Here is a 20,247-nt window from a genome sequence, read left to right on the forward strand (position 1 = left end):
ATGTGTTTACTCAAGGTTGCCAATGCGGGATTCGAAATCGGGATTCGATTCAGGAATCGAAAGCGGGATTCGAAGGTTCCGGGGATGGTTGGGAGCGGGATTCGATTTTTCGCCGGGGAGTCGCCGGGGAGTCGCCGGAGATTCGCCCGGGATTCGCCGGGGAGTCGTCGGAGAGTCGTCGGAGAGCGATAAGAAATTAATAAAAGATAAAATTTAAGGAAAAATACCTGAAAATGAAAATCTAAGCATTCAACTGTACACCATTAAACATAAACATAATTCTCCAAATACTGAAATTATAACAGTTTTTCATTCAGGAGCCAGGAGGCCAGGAGGCCAGGAGGCCAGGGACCAAGACTCCACCATTAAACAAAAAAATCAGTTTCCAAAAAGTGAAATATCAAAATTATTACAGAATTTCTCGAGTATTTTAAAAAAAAAAGAAATAAAGTTAGGCTTTTCTCTTTCCCTTCAAATAAGCATGATCAGCTCGTCCTCTTCCTTCTCCTCTTCCTTCTACATTTTCTGTAAAGGAAAAGTTTAAATAAATGAATTCATATTTATAAGACTAATATCTTCACTGGGAAATTGCAAGTGTTAAAGATTTTGTACCTCCCCTTGTACGTTCTCCACGCCCCAGGAAACTAGTAATACGACATTGAGTGTTGGATGGTCGTCCAATTTCAAGTTCCGAGCTACTGACCACTCTTGGAGTCCCAGATCCTGCAGCTTCGTCATTGTCATCTAAGTCACGAATAGTGAGTGAAGGACTTGAAAGTAATGACTGAGATGACGCACGAAATGTAGGTCTAAGGAAATCATCATCGAGATCCTGCCATCGCATATCCTCCATTCTGATAGAGGAGTCATCCATAAGTGGGAGCTCTGGGTTAATGTCCCATTTTCTATTTGGTCCTTCTTTGTATGCAGCCGCATTAAATCTAAATAATAGATTCGAAATTAAATAAATAATCTGACATAAATATTAGAAAACAATTATTGCATGCAAAAACGAAACAAACTTTAAACCTGGATAGGAGCCGGAACCATGACAGACATAACCACCTTCGAATTGTTGGGTTGTTTGATTTTTAGGTTGAGCACGCAATGACGATGACGGAGAAGATTCTGGCTAGGGCGTCTGAGAGGTCAAAGTTGGATCCTGGAGAGAATGTTTGGGTGAATGTTGATGTGTTGATGACCCATGATGTTTGTGGGCCTGGGACTATTGGGATCTTCAAGAATGAGTTTGGCCACAATGCCAAAGTATGTGTTTTGGATCTCTTTTTTTTTCCATCATAACTGTTCAATTCGAGAGGAACATGACTCTCCTGAAAACAAAGTTTCCTTGCTATTATTATTATTATTATTATTATTATTATTATTATTATTATTATTATTTTAACATTCAAATAATACTACTTAAATATATACAAGATTTCGTCCCGAAATTTCAGAATTCCGTCCGAAACATGTGACTTCTAAGATAAAAAGGGCAAAGTTTCTGTCGAAATGTCTAGAGCTTCATAGAAATCTTGACAAAAATCATCTCCACACATGATTTCGAAAAAACGACAATAAAAAAAAAAGATCTTCAAAAAAAGGCGCTACTTCAATGCAGCCTTAACTACAACTACATTACGCAAGCCCCACCGATACCTATCAACAAACAACATGTTGTTCGCCAGCTTATAAAGTCAACTTACTTGGGCTAATAAGGGCTAAGAGGGGCTAGCGCCATAAACTTATTAGGTTAGTACTTGTTGCTTGCTTCAAAACCCTTGAAACGCCATAAACGTAAGGGCTAATAGGGCAGGGCATCGCGCTCCTTACGTCAGAGGGGCCCTCTTAGCCCTTATTAGTATAGTATGCTTCAAAACGTAAGCTTGCGCGCTCCTTACGTGAGAGGGGCCCTCTTAGCCCTTATTAGTATGTCGCGCAACGGCGTCACTTTACGTCGCCTCCCTAAACGTAGTCAGGCCTATCACGCCCTTCTGAGTCTTGAGTGAAGTTCGCTTGCTGGTTAGGCTTGGTTGACTTGGTCATGTAAACTAACTAATAGGCGGCGTTTATGCCGACTACAAGACTACGACTACAGAGGCATTCTGGTGGGAAGGCCGACGACTACACGGAGAGATCTCTATACCAAGTCATGAGCGATAGCGAAGCCAAGCCGCCGCCTATAGGCGAAGGGACGAAAGCCCGGCGAAGGTTAGACCTGAGAAAGTACGAAAAAAAATACATTTAGGTTACGAAGTCACTTAGCCGAGCCGAGGCTAAGGTCATGGAAGAACTTAGTCGAAGAAAATGAGATGTTGGTTATGAAATAGCTTAGTTGGTTGAAGGTAAGTGAGACTAAGGAACTGGCTTAGCTGTTCTACAAAGGGGAAAAGCTAAGGTTACAGAGTCACTTAGCCGTCTACAAAGGGAAAGGCGTCGGTACAGAGTCACATCAGCTGTGGATATAGACTAGGCTAAGGAACGGAGTCTTAAACTATGGACCGAGACTACACTAAGGAACAAGGAAGCTTGACTGAGCAAAGAAGTCAAGGAACGAAGCTGCTTCTCTAATAGCCCCATTGAATAGGAGGGCTCAGGCTTTTTTCTAAGGTGTTTTTTTGTCTTGTCTTATATATAATAGATTATATAGATATAATTCGGAGAGAGGGGGGCTTCAAGTTCTTAGGAAGAGCCGTACGAGGCAGCTCACGTACGGTTCGGGAGCCGAGCCCCAAGGGGCTTAGGTCAACACTTATATATTAGCCAGTCATCAATTGGAAGCGGGCAAGATGGTGATGAATTGCGATTGGTCCAAACCTTCGACCAGCGGCTTCTTGCGACCTGCCCAGAATGCCCATACATACCTTCGGTTCCAAGACCTTGTTCGCACAGCGAATAAAGGCCGGGTTGAAGGGGGCAGTCAGCTGGCTGCTTCTTGGCCACGCCCCCCTGCTTATAGATACGAGATACTTGATCTAAATTCTCAAGTAGGAAATTGCATACCATTAGCCGATATACGTATAGGAACATGGGTACATGATATTGAATGTAATCCAGGTCAAGGCGCAAAGCTGGCTCGAGCCGCAGGAACTTTTGCTAAAATAATGAAGGAACCAGCACCACAATGTCTTGTGCGGCTACCTTCGGGTGTTGAAAAACTCATTGATTCCCGATGCCGAGCTACTATTGGTATAGTTTCCAATCCCAACCACGGTGCACGTAAGCTTAGAAAAGCAGGACAAAGCCGGTGGTTAGGCAGACGCCCCATTGTTCGTGGTGTTGCAATGAATCCAGTGGATCATCCTCATGGAGGAGGTGAGGGGCGCACGAAAGGAGGTAGACCTTCGGTGTCACCTTGGGGGAAGCCCACCAAAGCTGGATTTCGGGCAGTAGTGGGGGTGGGGAAACGCAGAAATTAGTTCATGCCACGACGATCTATATGGAAGGGCAGTTTTGTTGATGCATTCCTGTATTGAATTCAGAATAAAAAAGAAAAGCTTTTTAGCAGGAAAATTTGGTCACGTAGATCTTCTATTTCGCCGGAATTCGTTGATTGCTCCGTACTCATTTACAATGGGAAAGCTCCTGTTCGTTGTAAGATCACTGAAGGAAAGGTTGGTCATAAATTTGGAGAGTTTGCTTCTACACGGAAACGAAGACCTTCGAGAACCAATATTGGACCGGGAATCAAGGGGAAAAAGTAAAGTCTAAGTGCATATGGCACGAAAAGTAAATCCTATTTCGGTAAGACTTGATCTGAATCGTAGTTCAGATCCAAGTCGGTTCAGTGAGCGCGACCGCGAAAGTCACCAAATGGGTCAGTCTTTTCCTTCAGTTTGTCCCATATTTCTATAAAAAAAAAGGCGTGGGAGGACGTTGCAGATGTCCGGGACGGACACGACTTCTTCTAACGCTAGAAGACCACAGGAAGACACTCGGGACCAGAGCATGTCATGAAAGAAGCACACTGGGCGGGCGTGCTTCGACCGTGTCTCCGGGGCACAGTTGAATGTAGATATCATGAACGCGAGGTGCAGGATACCAGGCCGATAAACCCGGGCAACCACTCCCCTATGTGCCGATCGCTAGTGCATCCAGGGCCCCGGCGCCCAGCTCCGCTGGAGAGGCCTAGCCTGATCTGAGAAGTGTTAATTCGGTTCAGATAGACTTCATTCAAGAATGCCGCCGCCCCTTGAATCAATAAGAAAACAAGTGCTAAGTTTCAGATCAGTGAATAAACCGAAACGAAAGAAGAGACGTTTCTCGCTCGGCGCCTAAAGCGCACTATGCTCCGCTTCAACAAATGAGAGTTTTCGGTGGAACCGGTGAACCACGCGAGCTGGTTAGATGCGTGGGGCAGAGGGCTCGTAGTACCTGCTAGCGCAGCTATGCAGTGGAAGGGAAGGAGCCTAAATCGACCCCCTTCTTTCTTTTTATTCAAAGACACAAAAGCAGTACAAAGAGATTGGACTCTCGAATGAGACTAAGCAGCTACCGTTCCGACGCGCCCCTGACCTATCTTGATTAAGACCGAAAACCCTCTCTAAAGTGGAGCCTAGTTGAAGCGGTCATTAAAATCATAGAATGGCAAAATCAGAATAACCACTAGTAGGGATATGGATGGAGTCTCGCTCAGTAAAGAGAGTTGTAGATTTGTAGAACAGGAGAAGAGTACGCGCGCCTTACTAATCTAATAGGGGCGCTACAACTATTATAGCAGCCAGCTTTAAAACCCCTCATTAGCCCTATTAACGCCCCTCTCACGTAAGTTGAAGTTCGCTTGCTGCTCCATAATCGCGCTCCTCCTTACTACGTTTAGCCCTTCTTAGTATAGTATAGCCCTCTCACGCCCTTCTAAGTATAGATTCGTAGTTGCCCCCCCTTACGTGATGGGGGCCCCCTCTCACGCCCTTCTGAGTATGGTAAGTTCGCTTGCTGCTTGCTGGCTAGCGCGAGCGCCCTAAACATAAGGCGCCTTACGTTTAGGGCGCTTAAAAGCCGTAGCTTGCTGCTCCAGCGTACTATACTAATAAGGGGGTGATAGGGGGCTTCAAAGCCATATGCTGCTTGCTGCATTAGATCTTTAGATCTAAAGAATCCATGCTTCCCCCGGAGCGAGACTCTATCCAGATCTCAAAATTGAAGAACGAGCTAGGCGGCCGGCGGGCAAAGAAAGGGGGCGGGCGGGGCCTTGGCGAGACGTTCTTCTTTCGAAGCGTTTTGCCAAGAGAGCGAGGGCGCCCTTCTGGGGTGGGGGCGTTTCCTTTCAAATGACAACCGCCTCTTCCCCAGCCTTACTATGAGGGGGGGGGGGGGGGGGGGGGGGGGGGCGTTGCACGAAACCAAACCGCCCCCCGCCCGATCAAGTACCAGTTGCTTCGCTGGTAGGCCCACTTAGGTTAGGGGGCATTGTCCCTCAGTTCTTACCAACCTCAGGTGTGTAATCGACATGTTGCTAGCTTATTATCGGTCGAATAAGATTCTTTGATACCCTCTGCTGTCCATTTCTTATTCATTCAGGGCGCCTTACAATCTATACTAATAAGCGGTGCTCCTTTCTCAAACCAGAACAACTCTGAACGTTAGGGAAGATAAGGGAAGACCACCTGATCGAACCGACCGAAGGGACTTGACTTATCCGAACCGAAAGTTAGCGGCTTAAGCTAAGCCTATCACGAGCAGCGTCGCTGCTTGATCGGCGGGGAGGAGCATCTCAAAGTATGGGGCAAAGGATCAAGCGCTTTGACTTTGTCCCCCGGGATCCACCACAGGTTGGGTTTGAGAGCCGTGTGATGGGTGACTATCCAGCACGGTTCGGAGAGCACTTGTAGTCTGCGCTGGTGAATGGAAGCCCCCCTATCAAGCAAGAAAGAAGCGGCTCTTCCCACGGCGGAGTCACCATTGACTATTTATTATTATGGTAAATCAGTGTATCAAGATGTCAATCTGAGATCTTATTTCGGTTCGATACGTCCACCTACGAGACTCACCTTTGGCTTTCGTCTCGGTAGGTGTATTATTCTACATTTTCCCAAAAGGACATTCATTCATTTCTTTCTTCCCCGTCGACCACGACGACTGAAACGACGCGACAAATCAAGACCCGGAAAGGAGAAGGGCCGGTGGTGGGCATTTGGGAAAGTCAGGCCGATCGGGTGTCTTCATTCAAGCGACGGTACAGAGGAAGAACGAAACGAAGTGAGAGGACGGGGGGCAGGGAAAAGAGTCGAGTCGATCAGGCTCAACGACCGGGAGAAGCAAAACGAAATCAGGATTTGGCCGAAAAAGAAGCAACGCTATGGATACCATGACCGATCACCATCGAGAAAGAAGAATCTTTCTAAATCACTTCGGGTCAGCAGGGCCTTCAAGCATCCGAAATACGCCGGGGTTGTAAATGACATAGCGTTCCTGATAGAAAATGACGACTCCTCCAGAAAAACTAAGTTATTCAAGTGCTTTTTCCCAAAGAAGTCCCGCTCCGACGGCCCGACAAGTCATCTTCTTAAAAGGACCCTCCCTGCTGTGCGCCCCTCCTTGAATTATTCGGTCATGCAATACTTATTGAATACAAAGAAAAAAATGCATTTCGACCCCGTCGTAGTTCTCAATCATTTCATGGCACCAGGCGTGGCTGAACCATCTACGATGGGGGGAGCGAATGAACAGGGAGGAAGCTTAGATAAGAGAATACGCTCTCGCATCGGTTTTTTTGTAGAAAGCTCGACCAGCGAGAAAAGGTGTTTGGCCGAAGCCAAAAAGAGGTTGACCCACTTCATTCGCCAAGCGAATGATCTTCGCTTCGCGGGAACAACAAAAACCACCATCTCGCTCTTTCCTTTCTTCGGTGCTACCTTTTTCTTTCCAAGGGATGGGGTTGGGGTGTATAATAACCTATTTATTGAGGATGCCCGGGAAGAACTCCTAGGTCAATTAAGGATCAAATGTTGGAACCTCATGGGTAAGGAGAAGGTAATGGAATTGATAGATAAATTCATAGACCTAGGTAGGATAGGAGAATTGATAAAGGGAATAGATATGATGATAGAGATCATACTGAAAAACAGAAGAATTCCGTACGGGTACAACTCTTATTTGAACGAAGTGCAAAAAATTTGATCTTTGTTGTCTAATAGAACAAACACTAATACCTTAATTGAGTCGGTCAAGATCAAATCTGTTTATCAAAGTGCTTCTCCGATTGCTCAAGACATCTCTTTTCAACCGAGGAACAAAACAAGATCATTTCGTTCCATTTTTAGTAAAATAGTGAAGGATATTCCATTAGTAATGCCAAAAGGGGTGGAGGGGATCCGTATTTGTTGTTCAGGTCGATCAGAAGGTGCACAAATAGCTAGAACTGAATGGGGAAAGTATGGAAAAACATCTCGTAATGTATTTAACCAGAAAATCGATTATGCTCCTGCGGAAGTATCTACTCGTTACGGAATCTCAGGTGTCAAAGTGCGGATCTCATATAGTCAAAAAAATCAGGGACGTGCTATATCTGAAACGTACGAAATATAGTAAATATCGTAAAGGCAGATGTAGTAGGGGTCGCGAACCGGACGGTACACAACTTGGTTTTGGAAGATATGGCACCAAAAGTTGTAGAGCTGGTCGTCTTTCATATCGAGCCATTGAAGCAGCGCGTCGGGCTACAATCAGACAATTCCATCGTGCTGTGAGCGGACAATTCCGAAGAAATTTTAAGATATGGGTAAGAGTTCTCGCAGATCTCCCTATTACCGGGAAACCTACAGAAGTGAGAATGGGAAGAGGAAAAAGAAATCCTACGGGTTGGATTGCTCGTGTGTCCACGGGAGAAATCCCATTTGAAATGGATGGTGTGAGTTTGTCAAATGCTCGACAAGCCGCTACATTAGCGGGGCGTAAACCATGTTCGTCAACCAAGTTTGTTCAGTGGTCGTAACGTAATTGGTTAGTGGGGAAAAACCGGGCCGGCACTCAAAAGAATTTGGCGAAGTGTTTGTTGTCTTTGTTCCTGAACGACGGAAGTGGAAAGACACTAAGGGAGAGGGTGGTTGTAGATCAGCTCCTTGATTTTTTGAATCGCCGAAATTGTACGACGAACCTTCTTGTTCCAGGCGTACGACCCGAGTGACGATTGGAGTGCCCTATTAGTAAGTACCTTCATAGAAGCGCGCACTTTGGTGCCCAAATCTTGGCGATAAGGCTCATTGCCAGAAGTGAGACTCGCGAATCAGCGAAGTGCGTACCGAATGTCGATCGTGAAACGACTGTAGTAGCCCTTCATAATTGCTATGAATGCGATTGGGGTAGGCACACTTGCTTTCTGTGAAAAAAGAAGAAGAAAGCTTCATGCTTAACACATGCAAGTAGCCTACTCATATTCAAAGGTTTTCGGGGCGAATCATAAAAAAGAAAGAGGAGCATATAACTACGAGGCTATAAAGAGTGGGTAGGTTTTACCCGCATCACCATCTTGGCTTGACTTCATTGAATTTCTTTTGTTTATATTCCTTCTCCTAAAGCGGGTGAGACAGAAAACGATAGCGAATGAAACGGATCAACTGTAGTTATTGGAGACGAATCAACTGGCGCATATCGAAGAGCTGGTGGGGAAGAAATAGGAGGGGATTTTCTTCTAAGCTGAGCTGGCTAGACTCTTTCTTATGGAAATTTCGTATAGAAAGAAAGAATAAATTCTTCTTCCTTTTGATAGAGAAAGAGGACCAACGAGGAGCTAGGTAGGTACGGCCGATACCACAATACGGGTATCTTATCCATCTTAAGGGATAAGAAAAAAATAGAATGAATCCGATATGTTCCTTCTATTTGACCCACTACGGTCGTGACAGGCTGACCATTGTCGTCAACTAGGAAGACCTCAGTCAACTTCCCGCCAATTCAAGCTGGTGACTTCTGTTCCAACTGAACTGGGGACGGTCGGGTGCACCCATTGGACCCTGGAGCCAATGTTCTACACACAGAAGGACTGCATGCAAAAAACAAAAAAGATATATATGAATATGATCAAAGATCTCATTTTGGAATTACTTTTAAACCTCTCCGCAACAGTAGTTCTTCCCGCCGGCATCTGGATTATCTCAAGTTGTCGTATTTTTTCTCGTATCCGCTCCTTTACACAAGAGAATTACGAGGAGAGAGTGCGCGAAACTCTAGAAAATGCAATTATCGAGAGAATCGCGCAGATTCTTCCCGATCTTTTTCTGCAATATGGGCTGACCCCACCAACGAGAAGCGCCCACTTTCCGACGATCGTTCGGAACTTGCTTAACGAGGCGGGGGCCCCTGATAGGTTAAGTTTCTTAGCCGATTCTTATCAGAGCTTGGTCGAGGCCAACATAAACAGCCCGTTTTTCCTCGAAATAGTGCAGGCTGTGCTTACACTAATGGGCGGTGGGGGCTAATCCGTTAGCGCAGGGAACAATGGCTTCAGAAATACTTTTTTATTATAGCCGAGGGCCACCTTTTTTTTCGAATTGGTTCTACCGCCCGCCAATGAGAAATGAATCTAGTAATGGGTCTGTTCTAGGTACCCTTGCAAAAAGGGGCTTTTTTTGAAAGAGAAGCTTTTTTTCTTTTTTGGTGCTTCAATCGAGAAGAGAGGCCGTGGTCGAGAAGCAGAAGCACGGAAAAAGGCTTTCGGCCACGGGAGGGGGGAAAGGGAGGTGGGCCCCCCCCCAAGATCTTGTTTCTCCCGCTGTCAGGCAGAGGCAGCGATGTCGCATACAACATTTCATTTTTATTTTTTTTTAACTAACACCAGCAACAGACCACCATCTTCCCACGCCTTACTATGATGGGGGGGGGGGGGGGGGGGGGGGTCAAGGCGAGTGGACCAGGGAATAAGGTGAATTGGTCCGGGAGGTGAGTTCCGGCCCTACTTCTTTCTCTGCTTTCTGTATCCGCTCAACTAGTTCCATCGACGTGATTATGGAAACCACTTTTTCACTGAATCGAGCGCTATTACGTAAGGGGGTCGGTAGGAACACTCTCGACTATTGGTGTTTCGAATCAAACCCGGGTAGATATGCAAAGTTTGCATAGCAGTGTACTTGATGAGTAGGAGTAGCCAACGTATTCAAGTCCGGAGACGTACTTAAAGGCTGTTTTCGAAGCCTCGCCTCGCAATATCGTGAATGGCTATGCTACGTCTCAGGGATTCTACCTTTAAATCAAACATGCAGCGGAAAGACTTTGCAAGGAAACCATACATCTTTCACATTGTTCGTGTGAAAGTGAAAAAGCGGTCCTGTCCTAAAAAAGGAAATCAACCTCTGTTCTGTAACAGTAAGCAGCTATCTTGCAAATCGAAGCAAGCAATGGCTACAGTAAGCTCCCGTGTCTAGCAGACAAGGAGGAACCGAAATTTCACCATTTGCATATGTTTCCATGCATTTCTGTGATTTTACAAGTTTTCCACCGAAATTTCCAACCGAAACCGAAATCAAATGTTTCCGTTTCCGAGCCAATCGAAACCGAAATTTAAAACCGTGTGTTTGATTTTACACCCATTTTTGAAACACAATATAGTTCAGATACCGTTCCCCTGCAAAATCAGCTTATACAAGTACCACAACTGCTTTGCAGTTATAATGCAACAGTATAAATCATATAGTTTATTGCAAACTGCAAAGCCAGCCGTATCGTGACAAATAAAATTGCCACAGATGGAAAATCAATATCTAGTAGAGAAGTGTTACAAATAGGAGCAAAGAAATGAAAGATGCTACTTAAAACAAGAAATCAGACGATGATAGCAGGACTATAAAGGATCATAGCTTTCTCAATAATGAAAGAAAAACAACATTGGATAGTAACCAAATCCTCAGTTTCTTACCGAAGCTAAAAACACCTTAGCTGCAGCTAGAAAATCCTCAGTCTTTCCACCAGTACAAGAGCCTATATATACTCTGTCTATTTTTACATCTTTGCATTCCCTTGCCAAAGCACGATTATCGGGAGAATGCGGCTGCAAAAATAATGAAATAGGTTAAGGAGTAGCTGTTTAAACTATTTATAGCATCCTCAGAAGGTAGATTCATAATCAGCAGACACTTACACAGTGACAAAAAATAACATGACGTGTGTGAAACTACCAATTACTCCAAAAGCATAAGCTGTTGGAGAAGGCACTATACAGTCTTTTATACTTTAACACTCACCCTCACGTGTGGGCCCTCTTTTTTAGGGCTGGCCTACACGTGGCACATGTGGCCCCTCTTTTTTGCGTTGGCAATGGCATGTAGATTTTTAATATCATGGAGGCTTGAACCCAGGCATTTGCTCTGATACCATGTGAAACTACCAATTACTCCAAAAGCTTAAGCTGTTGGAGAAGGCGTTATTTATTCTTTATACTTTAAAAACGAGAAAAATATCTTTGTAGCCCCACCACCCAAGTAGAGCATCTCAATTTCCGTAAACCAGCGAATGCCATTTTAAGAAACTATATCACTTACCTTTGCCACCAATGGTTCCAACTTGGAGACGTCAAATTTGTACTCGCAAAGAAAACTACAAAGTACGATACATGAGCTCATCAATATTGATGCCGTATTTAGAAGAATCACAAAACCAATGTAAGATACATCATACATATAGTTGTCAAATGCCTAGGTGACTAACCCTTTTGAGTGCCAAGTGATCACCAGGAACAAGACGTAAAAAAAGCATATTTTGTATATATAGATAAGCACAAAAGTGCTTTTTTAGCACATTTAGCATTTCTATAAGAATAAAAATGGGCATGTTTACTCGTTTAGTGGTCAACGTGTTTAAACCATATCATTATAGCATTATTAATGATAGAAACACAGTTACTGACATTGGAAAGTTGTAAATTTAATAGAAAATTTGAATGAGGCATTATGGGGAAGACTAGGTGGGATGGCGATATATGGGGCCCACATGGGCATGCAGGATTGAGGTTACCACATGAAGAAGACAACCAAATAATCCAGTTATTTGTTTTTGAAATACACTATGCGTAGATCGTAAAACAATGGACTTATCTAAGTAAACATATGAAACCATATAAAAGAAAGCCGCATAAACGAAAGTACGAAACATTAAACGAGGCACTTTTATTCTACTTATCATGAACACAACTGAAATACTAGTACTGCATATTATTTATTGATGAGAAAACATAAGTATTAGCAGACACTGGAATCAAAAGCAGCAGATAAATACGCTGAAAGAGAAAAGAATGCTATTAAAGCTCTCAAGAGAAATACAAAAGATGGAATGTAAAGATTCCAATGGAACAATTACAGAATAGTTGCGTCTCCTAATAACAATTACCTGGCTTGTTCATCACTATACACAGGTTCATAATTCGTAGAAGTCTTACCCTGTGCACATAAACAAAAATATTACAATTTCAGCCACAGCAGACAATTCTGAGATGGGCACAAGCAATTGAAATAGATTGTTTGCTTGTACAAACTAATAATCAGACAAAACATGAAATACCTCAAGGTAATTAAATGTAGTTTGGTCGGCGGGGACAACACCATTCTTCCCGCCGGCTTCAACAACCATGTTGCATAGTGTCATCCTCTCTTCCATCTTAAAGAATTTGAAAATCACGATCCATTCCAATATGAGTAAATAATGTGGAACAGAAAACTCTTTGTACGCCAAATACCTCATATTAAGACATGTTCTAAAGTGTACTTACGGTTAGACTTTCAACTGCAGAACCGACAAACTCCATGGATTTGTAGGTTGCGCCAGAGACAGTTATCTCACCAATAATCTGCAAGCCAACGATTATGATTACGTGAAAACCGAAAAGCCCATCCAAAAATGGTACTAACAACCCCTAAATAAAAATTGAACTAAGAATAATTTTGTTCATCCAAGCCCTATTAGAAAAGAGAGATATGCCAATAGGAAATCCTACATTTCAAGAATCATAACACTTACTTGCAAAATCAAATCCTTGGCAAGCAAAAAACTGGGCATTTCTCCATCCACGATGAATCTCAAAGTCGGGGGTACCTGAAATTTCAGTATCTGAGCAAACTACAACTTTTGGACAGAGATAAATAAGAACGCAATCAATCAAATAGCTCCAGGAAATAATAACTAGAATACTGAAATGAATATAATAACCATATAATTGATATAGCTTTTTCTTCAAAGAAAGAAAAGGAAATAGAAAAAAATCACTGCAACACAAAGGCATTACAAGGAGAAATATAGCAAAATCCCTAACTTTATTAATACAAGTATGCCTAAGAGGGCAAGGAAAGAAATAAAATGTTATAAATGTCAAAAGGCCATCATGCCCTAATACCGAATATCTGCATTATATCTTTAATGTCAACAGCTATGACAACCCAACCTATTCCATGTGTGGGGGGGCAGGCAAAAAAAGCTCTACTAGTGCACAATGGGTAACTCTGAGACATATTTCCACTGAAGAACTAACCCTTACCTATTAGCTCAGCCCAAACTTGAAGTCAAGACTGACCAGGATACACTAAATTTCATAGAATGAGTATACAAACCCTCCCACCCCTAACTACTAAATCTGGAGGCAGCAATTGAATAACAAAATGACCAAAACACACTCATCATAAATGTATGTTTTCGTAGAAAACCAAATTTCTATTAATGGAATGTAGGCACATTATGAGCAATACATGACAAAGTACAGAGATACATATGAATCTACATCTCATGAGAAAAAAAAACTACAACTACTAATACAATAATGCAAGGACAAGGCACTGTCGTAAGCTTGTTTTGGCCCTTGTGGCCTAGATTCTAAAGCATTTAACGATAACTTATGGCCATGAATAAAAAAGACAAAACTAGACCTTGCACTTCCTATCATCCTACGTGAAATACAAGAAGTTTTGATAGGGGAAACCAAGGGACGCCAAGCAGATTGATTATCATCAAACAAGTACCCACATAACGCAGAGATTACCATGCAACTACGAAAATGAGTGTTTCTCAATTCAAGACAGGTTTATGTACATCTTTCAATCTGTTTAACAATCACAATATTATGGAAATTGTTTACAATTTCATGTAACAAAAACATCATGAAGGAAGCCATACAAACCTTGAGTAGGAGTTTCCCGGCGCCCATAACAAAACCAGCATCAGTGTTGCCAATTCCAGTAGCAAACTGGCCAAATGCTCCAGCATTGCATGTGTGGGAATCTGTGCCAAGGAGGACCTGGAGGCAGATTGAAAGGCATTAAAGCAAGGAAGGCCTCATAAAAAGGCATCCGATTAAATATAACCGTGATCCTCAGATCCTTAAAAAATGTGGACTATCCACATAACAAATAAGGATACTCGGATAAGGGTAATAGGTACACCTTGGGTATTCATGATCTGTATCCTATTTTACTACCCTTTGCTTAAGATTCAAATAAGGTTTGATAATTGACGGTACCCATGCGGATCCTTTTTATTCCAGCGATGAATGCAGCATATCATATCATTTTTCCTTTCCATTTACCCACTACATATACAATTTATGGATCACTCATGACTTGAAACAATGATCCATTAGATAACTAAGTCAACCTACTTGGGCTAAAACTTGACTTGCGGTTAAGTTAGACACTATAATATTTGCAAAAACTAAACTGGAAAATAATTTAAATTCATCTACATATTGAAGTGTTGATTAGATTAATTCAGTATCACCCATATGCTTTTATTAGTTCATCATCATTTTTTATTATAATTTGATGGATTAAACCTTTACATTGGACCTAGTGAGAAATGTATCCAGTGTACTCTAGGCTTAAGGATCCCTACCTGTATCCAACAACGACATATTTGAATATAAGATCAGTTTCGTCCAGTATCCTAAGATTTTGGGGTTTAGGGGATCCATGAACCTGATCCTTACCATACCAGATACTTGTACTCTTATCCCTGTACGTCCGACCTCCAGGTCAAAGAACAAAGCCTTGACCATTGAGCTAGAGGCTCAATATCTCTTATCCCGGTAAAATATAAATATGCTAAAGTAATTTACATTTGGTAATAAAGATGTACCTCCCCCGGTCTACAATGGCCTTCTTGAGCAAGAGCAATATGACATACACCTTTATAATCTGGGTTAGCCTGCAAATTGAAGGCATAAACTTCGTCATCAAGCTTGCTTACAAACAGAGGAAATATGTTATTAAGCGGTGAGAAGAAGTTCCAACTTCATCCCTCCAAAATAACAAAAATATAGCAGTAATAGGGGAAAAAAAGGAAGGAAAGAAAGCTAATGACCATACCCTGAAATTACCAAGATCCTTGATATCATAAAAGTACTTGATATTTTGCTCCATACAAAAATCCCTCAAGATATCAACATTACGATTTGCACGCTCATCAGTTGTGAAAATATAGTGATCAGGAATAATGACAATCTTCTCACGATCCCAAACCTGTGACATTCGGAATCAACAGTGCAAGTTTAAGAATTATATGTGAGCAAACATCCTCACACATTAGCCTCAATCTAGATTTTAAAGCTCAAGGCACCACAAGAAAGAAGTACATCACAACTGTGAAGAAATACATAATGAATTGAGATATGGGATCCAATGGACGGGAAAATTACAATGTGCCCAGAGAAAACTGAACAGAATTACACTGTGTGCCAATGCTTCACAGAATTTGAATCTACTAACATCTTCACTAATCAACATTGTACACGGTGTTAACCCCTGATGAACGCAATAATGGGTGAATTTTAGGTACTTAGGGATGCATATTATTTAATTAAAGCGGTGCTATGATGGTATTTTCCCTTGTTTTTATGTTTCAGGTTATTTTCAGAAAATCCATGGAAAATGGGCTTGGAGGGGAAATTAATTCACATTTATTGACCGTCGTTTGAATGGTCCAGATCAGCCCACAAAAAGGATTCAAGAGGTGCGCTCATTGGTAAGATCAAAATTCATATCGAGGCCTGCAAATTTAACGGTTCAGATCATATCAATGGGACGGTTTAGTGGTGCAAGTAATTTACAAGTTGACCGTCAATTGAATGGTTTGGATCGTTTATTGGAGATGAAGAGGAGAGGAGAAATATCAAGTGTTTGTGTACAATATAAAGGAGGGGTAGTCTTGCCATTTGCAAATAATTATGGCGATGGGTGTAATTATTTTGAAGAGTAGGAACAATATGGTAGTTTCACAAGCACCAGAAAAAGTTGAGTGGAATGGATGAATTCACCCCCTTACAACTCATCAATCACGGTATAACATTAGTTGAAAGCAAAAGGGGATCAAATTTGGTAATATGTACACCCAACTTTTATTATATTTTGTAACCGAGAAGAAAAAGGGATAAAAATTGGTAACTTCCAACCAAACCAAATTTGAGCCCAAATTATACACGTTTTCTCCCCTCTTTGGACGTTATTTCCACACTATTATGGTTAGGAAAAACATGTGGAATCTTATATTTGGTAATATCCACCCCTACTTCTTAGCAATCCACTTATTTCCTATTGGTGGAGAGTTTCCAAAAGCAAAATGAGCCAAAATAAGAAGGAAGTGGACGATTCCTACTTCCATTAAGAAAGTTGGCAATTACCAAGAGGAGGTGGACGTTTTCTATTTATGGGGGCTCTCTCTCTTCTCTCCTATTGATAGTTAACTAAAGAAATTCAATTTTTTTTCTCTCCCTTGGCTACCATCAACCAATTCCAAGAACTCAAATTCACAAGAAGGCTCAATCATCATGAACCATGCAAGAAGAATTGGAGAGGAGCTTTGAAGAGGAGGGTCAAAAATTTCTTTTCTTTCTTTTGGAATATGCTTGTACTTGGACAATTCAATTAAAGGGAAGCATTCTTATTCTTTTGAATTATTGTTTATTTTTATTTCTTTTAATTTAGATTATTGATCATGGTAATCTTTTATTATTTGTGTTTTGAATAAATAATGAGTAGCTAAATTTTTAATCTTAGGGTTTAGATGAAGCCTTAAGGGTAGATTAAATTTGTTAGATTGTGTGATCTAACGGTCTAGATTCAATTTTGTGAATATAATTCTAATATACAAGGGGTTGTAAATTCGAATTATAGATCATATATGCCATTGATTATCTCTTGTATATGTGATCGTTGATGAGAATTTATAGAGTCTTGTATAGATATTGAAAATTGTTTGTGTACTTGATCAATTACTAATGGGAAATCTCATCCATTGATTGGATTTTTCATTGATCGGATTGATCATCTATACAAGTCAATCTAATTCAAGATTGAGATCGAAGCGAATCTATATATACAAACTAATAATTTTTATCTAACCTATGGTGGATTCTAACTCTAAGACTTTTTATTTGAATTTTAGGCAACATTCTAATAGTTTTACAACTTTGCACCTAGATAGTTCTTTAAGTTTTTCATTAAATTAAATAATTATTGTGTTAGATTAGTGACTAAATTAGTGGTTAAAATTCTCAATCAAATCAGTCCTTTAATTTATTTTATAAAAAAAAAAAAAAATTGTAGTTAAATTGCTTGAATAGGTTTCCCTTAGATTAGAGAAGTTGTTTCTATAAATTGGAAAATTGTTAGACTAGTAAATTGGCTTTAATTTAATCATCTACATTAGATAATCAGTAGATAATTAGTAGTAATATTTGGATAATTGTTCACTTTGCCTAAGTTAAGAGGTTTAATAGCTCTTCCCTATGATCGACCCGTAGCTACGATTGACCCGTGCGCTTGCGGTATAATTTTGTGCAAACAACCCCCGAGTAAAGAAGCAGCTGAATCAATACTAGGTTGTACAAATTTAAAATTATTAAAAATAAAAAATGTGACACTCTCAATTCAACTCAACAAAGCCTTTGTCCCAAACTAGTTGGGGCCGGCTAAATGAATCCTTTAGAAAATTTTCATGAAGAAGGAATCTACCCGGCTCTAATCCTGGCTCTAGTTGGGTTCTTATACATGGATCATTTTCTTCCATTCTATCCTATCCAAGGTCATGTTCTCTGTTATGTTCCTAGGCTATCAAGTCTCTTTTTTTTTTAGATGGACCTAGCTATCAAGTCTTTCCTCACTGTTTCTACCCAAGTTGTTTTCGGTCTGCCCTACCTCTTTTTAATCCATGAATTTGGCACGAGTCGCCTCTTCTCACTGGAGCATCCAAAGGCCTACATTGGATATGTCCAAACCATCTTAAGAGGTGCTCTCTCATCTTCTCCTCAATTGGTGCCACCCCCAATCATGAAAGAAAATTATTGGAGTCTTAATGAACGATTAAAGAATTCCACTTGCCAGATAAATCAAACAAATTCAAAATACTACAACATAGCTCATTGTAATTAAATAAATAAATAAAACAGAAAATTCAGATGAAAGATTTAACAATAAAACTTAATTCGTAATTCCTCGAGAGTACAAAAAATGCAAGTTTTATTGACCTTGAATATCATAATACAATTCTCCTCCGGGTAAAATCCATAACAAATTAAAATGGGTCATTTCATGTTTGTATTCGTGAACGTTGACTTTACGACTTCCTTTGGTCGGTTCTTGATATTCTTAATGGCGTTATAGATTCATCGTCTATCAATAATGTGACATATTGGAAGATTAAGAATCAAAAGCATCACATGGCATAATAGAAAAAAGAATTCCATTGATATGTGCATGTTATTGTGTTATATATGAGGTAGTTACAGTATAGTTATTATGTGGTTATGATTATGTAGTTTAGGCTTGTGGGTGTTAGTTATTGGTGATGTGTCTTGTAATTGCGTAGATGGACTTGTGATGCGGCACTACTTTTTGGTTGTATTCAAGGTTTTAAATTTCAGTTTCAGTTTCGGACATCAGCGAAATGGAAACACTTTGGTTTCGGCCGAAATCTTGTAAAATCAAGGAAGAAAATCACGGTCGGAATTCAAGTAAGATCCAGAACAAGAACAAGGAATTTGCTCTACGGCCTACCAAGAAACAGAACGAACGGATAGAACTGAACTAGCGGAACAGAACAAGGAGTTCACTTCGGCCCCTGCCGTTCCGTAAGCTAGACGGTATGAGTTCCGACCTCTGATCAGCTAGCACGAAAGGAAGAGATCTCAAAAGCGACTAACAGAAGCCTTTAGAGTACCGAAACAAGATTTTATTCATGATCGGCTTTCCCTGGAATGGTACTGAGCCCACTAGCCAAAAAGAGGATATTCTACGACAAAGAGCCCTCGACTACCGTAACAGAAGTCGTTTTTCTATGAACTTCCCTCTCGCCAACCCGAAACTGAAGGACGGAACATAAGGAGTAGGCTGAAAAGCCTACGTGCGCTAGTAGCAAACTACCCCCCCCCCCCCCCCATCCCATTAGCCCTATTAACGCCCCTATCACGTAAGTTGAAGTTAAGGGCGCTTATAAGTTCTGGCGCGCAATAAACGCCCTTCTGAGTATAGTATCCCCCCTATCACGCCCTATTAACGCCCTTATTAGTCAGTTTAAGGCAAATAAGGATCGGGTGGAGATGGGCATGCTAGAGGATGAGCGGTGACTCGCCATAACGACTGAACAGGATGGCCAAACCAACCCCCCTCAATTTCGTGTGCGAAGAAATCGGATCTGATTTTCGAATCTCTCGTCCCTCTCCCTTTATAAGTAAGGTCGATGCTCCATATCTTCGGTTTCTGCTACGGTTGGGGTTTGATGATGATCGGAGCGGTAGCCCTATTACGTAAGGGGAGGGATAGCACGCCACAGTACTCAAAGCTTGAGTCGGCTCACTGCCAAGGCTGGCCCTCTCCCATTATCACGCTCATTATCACAAATTCGATGTTATGAAGCCCAGAACTCTTTGAAGGGACAAGAGCTTGCGGGGCAGAAGGTTTGACGAGTCAGAATTTTGGGAGTGAGGCGCGGTTAAAAGATCCCTCCCTGGGAGGGTGGGTTTTGGCGAGGGGTCAAGGCCGGTCGGGACCATGATTAACTAGATTCACTGTGATCAGGAGTCTAGCGCCGACCAATCCACCGAATAGTTGAAAAGTGTTTACCCCCGATCCGTTTCGGTAACCGATAGGCCCATTAATGGGGTGAGTCTAATCCCGTCGGTCGGTTGTGAACCTAATAGAGAATTCCCTTTCTTACAAATATACTCCATTTTCTTGTTTTTGGGAGGGAGTGGTTTCTGGTGGAAAGCCCCCCTATTAGTAAGGGCCTGCCTTCCTAGCTAGCCGACTAATAGGTCAGACTTTTCTGTTTGTGTGATGCCTCCCT

At 41.6% G+C, this 20,247-nt stretch overlaps 1 protein-coding gene across 2 annotated transcripts in view; it reads right to left on the reverse strand.

Moving 5' to 3' along the window:
* Window positions 1–20,247, reverse strand: part of LOC143892169 (3-isopropylmalate dehydratase large subunit, chloroplastic-like) — an 81,209-nt gene that overhangs the window by 34,354 nt on the left and 26,608 nt on the right. For both annotated transcript variants that reach the window (XM_077396616.1, XM_077396615.1), the window contains exons 4-12: window positions 15,276–15,428; window positions 15,046–15,114; window positions 14,093–14,209; window positions 12,943–13,017; window positions 12,695–12,772; window positions 12,487–12,582; window positions 12,316–12,365; window positions 11,472–11,526; window positions 10,850–10,981 (exon numbers count right to left, since the gene is read on the reverse strand). In XM_077396616.1, the coding sequence (XP_077252731.1) occupies window positions 10,850–10,981; window positions 11,472–11,526; window positions 12,316–12,365; window positions 12,487–12,582; window positions 12,695–12,772; window positions 12,943–13,017; window positions 14,093–14,209; window positions 15,046–15,114; window positions 15,276–15,428 (825 nt within the window). The remainder of the gene's footprint in view (window positions 1–10,849; window positions 10,982–11,471; window positions 11,527–12,315; window positions 12,366–12,486; window positions 12,583–12,694; window positions 12,773–12,942; window positions 13,018–14,092; window positions 14,210–15,045; window positions 15,115–15,275; window positions 15,429–20,247) is intronic.

This window comes from Tasmannia lanceolata, unplaced genomic scaffold (assembly GCF_043159265.1).
Source record: "Tasmannia lanceolata isolate RefF3 unplaced genomic scaffold, GAP_Taslan_0.1 ptg000015l, whole genome shotgun sequence".
In the NCBI taxonomy this organism is placed as follows: Eukaryota; Viridiplantae; Streptophyta; class Magnoliopsida; order Canellales; family Winteraceae; genus Tasmannia; species Tasmannia lanceolata.